This window comes from Vigna unguiculata, chromosome 5, assembly GCF_004118075.2.
Source record: "Vigna unguiculata cultivar IT97K-499-35 chromosome 5, ASM411807v1, whole genome shotgun sequence".
In the NCBI taxonomy this organism is placed as follows: Eukaryota; Viridiplantae; Streptophyta; class Magnoliopsida; order Fabales; family Fabaceae; genus Vigna; species Vigna unguiculata.
In genome coordinates, this window is record NC_040283.1 from 3,488,301 (window position 1) to 3,491,702 (window position 3,402).

The 3,402-nt window shown below is 41.2% G+C and overlaps 1 protein-coding gene across 1 annotated transcript; it reads left to right on the forward strand.

The window, feature by feature from the left end:
- Positions 1 to 1,341: 1,341 nt before the first annotated feature.
- On the forward strand, positions 1,342 to 2,862 carry LOC114183233 (zinc-finger homeodomain protein 9-like). Its single transcript, XM_028070168.1, has one exon. The coding sequence runs from the start codon at positions 1,694 to 1,696 to the stop codon at positions 2,660 to 2,662; it is 969 nt and encodes a 322-aa protein (XP_027925969.1). The 5' UTR covers positions 1,342 to 1,693; the 3' UTR covers positions 2,663 to 2,862.
- The last annotated feature ends 540 nt before the right edge of the window (positions 2,863 to 3,402 follow it).

Here is a 3,402-nt window from a genome sequence, read left to right on the forward strand (position 1 = left end):
AAAATAAATAAAAAACTATAACAACACTGTCATAAATCTAAATATATAAACTCTACTCGGAAGGATAAGGAACCTATATTTAATATGTAATGTTAAATTTATGTGAGTTTGTGCTGAAGTTATGCAAATATAATAATGGAGATGTTGTTAGAGGGTTTCGAGGGTATTAAAAGAAACAATTTTTTAGTAGTAAAAATAGTAAAGAACTTTGAAGAAACCACAGGGCTTTGCACACGTGTGAGACACGTGATCTCTTGACACGTGTCGTCCGATTTGGTAGGTCTTTTAAGTGGTTAAGTTGTAATAAGGTGGGAGTGAGAAGGGATTTTGGTCTTAATAAAAAAATGTACATCTATACCACCTAGTTCCCCGGTACGGTTTCAGGACATGTTTCTCTTGTCGGGGCCAATCGAGCAGTTACGTAATGCGACGCCGTTTCCCTTGCCATGATACCGTTGTATTGTCCGTAATGCCGACAAAGATACTTCTCAGTCCCTTCAAAACAAATTGAGATGTAATATTATACTAGTGTGTGTGTGTGTGGTTTTTCAATTTCATCTTTTTTAGTAGTAGCTCACCGTGAATTATTATTATTTTCCCTTCTAGTTACTCTCAAGGTTATTTAAAATAAGAATCTTCAGATTAATACTTAAACTATGTTGAAATATATGAGCTTAAAGACTTAGATAATAAATATTTAATATTTTGAAAAAGTTACCTAAATGGTTAGTGTTATTTGAGAAAGTATTTTAGAAGATAAAAGTTGGAAGAGGAAATGAATGGTTTATCCATACGAGGGGGATAAATTGATTTGAAAAGATAGTGTTTTTTTAATAAAATGTGTTTGTTTTGTTGGATGTGTATTAATTTGGGAGTGGAGCATGAGAGGGTGGATTAACCAAGGGGTTATAGGAAAAGAGAAAAAGTGAAGAGGAAAAAAAGAAAAGGGGAATGGGTTGCATCCCTAAAATGAAAAACCTCAATGATTTTACTGTGAAAGCCTGTCCCGTCCCGTCCTTCCCTGCCAACTTGACAAATTAAGATGGGTTACAGTGAATGGGCTCAGAATTGCAGACCATACCATTCTCATGCTAAGAAAGAAACCACTCACCCCCCTAAACACACTGCACCACACTAACCACTCAAAATCAAATCAAATTCCCAAATTAAAACCATTACTATTCTACACTACTCCTCCTAATAACTAATAATAGTGGTAATAAACTGTAGGGTCATCACCCCAAGCGCGCATATTTATTACTCACATCTAACCTCAAGTGGGGTCAATAACTTAACCATGGATTAGAACCAGGGTTAAAAACACAACTGGTTAAGAAGCTCCACCACATAACCCAATCCCAAACCCAGATTTTTATTATCAACACTCATCTCATCACTCTCTCAACTCAACTCAACTCATCTCAACTCAACAACACCATCATCAACACTGCTCTTTCTCCTCCCTCCTCCAACCCCTTCCTTTTTCTCTCTTACCATTTTCTTCCTATTTTATTTCTCCCATATACAACAGTGCCAAACACCACCACCACCACCACCTTCACCAATTCCTGGAACTCTGATATCTCTCATACTTCGCTCTAATCTCCGCCACAAAACCTAACCCTAAATAAAAAGCAAACCTTTTTTCGTTTTTTAAATATTGTTACTTTGACTCACCCTAGATGTTAGAGCCATGGACATAACCCCAACAACAACGATAAACAACACCACTCCCAGTGCAACAACAAAATCCCCAGAACATGACACCGAAACACCCACCAGGATCAACACCCCCACCGCAACAAAAGCCTTGTCTTTCTCCAACGGGGTCCTCAAGCGCCACCATCACCACCACCACCACCCCGTACCCGCCGCCGTCACCTACAAAGAATGCCTCAAAAACCACGCCGCCAACCTGGGTGGCCACGCCTTAGATGGCTGTGGCGAGTTCATGCCATCCCCCACAGCCACTGCCGCCGACCCCAGCTCCATTAAATGCGCAGCCTGCGGCTGCCACCGCAACTTCCACCGCCGCGAACCGGATGAGCCGCCTATCGCATCCACCACGCATGTGATCGAGTACCAGCCGCACCATCGCCACCACCCTCCGCCTCCGTTCCAGTCAGCAGCGGCGGCGAATCGAAGCCCGAATTCAGCATCCCCGCCCCCGATCTCCTCCTCTTACTACCCCTCCGCCCCGCACATGCTCCTCGCCCTCTCCGCCGGTCTCGCCGCTCCGCCGGAGAGCACTGCGGCACCCTCCACCGCACTCACCAGAAAGCGTTTCAGAACCAAGTTCAGCCAGGAGCAGAAGGAGAAGATGCACAAGTTTGCTGAGAAAGTAGGGTGGAAGATGCAGAAGAGAGACGAAGATTTGATTCACGAGTTTTGCAACGAGGTTGGCGTTGATAGAAGCGTTCTCAAGGTTTGGATGCACAACAACAAAAACACCTTGGCCAAAAAAGATAATGTTAATATTACTAGCAATGATGATCTTACTAATAATATTAATGATAATGATGCAAATGGGGGTGCCAAGGGTTTTGAAGACCACAATACCAACATCGGTGGTGGTGGTGCTGAAGATCGCGCGGAGGATCCGAGTCGCAATCACTTTGGTGGGGTGAACGTTGGTGCTAACGGGTCTTCTTCTACTTCTTGATCTATGAGGGGTGAAGAATAATGTGTTAGATAGGTTAATGATCACGATGATGCTGTTGTTGTTGATGATGTTACTACCAGTTAATTAATTAGTGGTTTAATTTCCTTTTTTAAATATTGTTGATGAGATGATGATGATCAAGCACCTTAATGGGAGAGAATGATATATCCAGAAGGGAATTTATTTTGCTTTCTAAGCTTTTAATGATTTTATTCTGAACTAGTTAGTGATGTATGTGTATGTTTATCTTTGGCGTGATCTTCGGGCTTTGTTTGGCTTTGTTTGTTTGAGTGGTGGTAGCACTGAACAGTGGACTTGACATGCAGAGTTCTGAGATTTTAGAAGATGGAAGCTAATTAAATTTTTGTGATTGCTCATTTTCTCCCCCGTAAGACATGGACAAAAAATGATAATAATGGTTTTTTCTCTGCATCTCGTGTTTGAGAGAAAGGGGCAGAAAGTGTTGCTGCCTACTGTGTTTATTAAATTATGGGAGGTGGTGAAATCCTTGAAATCCTGGTTCTGTTCTATTCCTATGGCGCTGTGCAGCTTTGTGCTGCTTTATTCACAAAACAATCATCTGATAGGTAACAGGCAAAAGAAAAAAAAAACATATTCTATTTGAGGGTTCATTAAAAGTTAAAACTGCTGTAAGCTTTTGATAATAATCGACGTATGTTTGGATAAGGATATAGATTAATAGATCATGGGAAAATTCTCTATATTTAATAGTTGAAAAG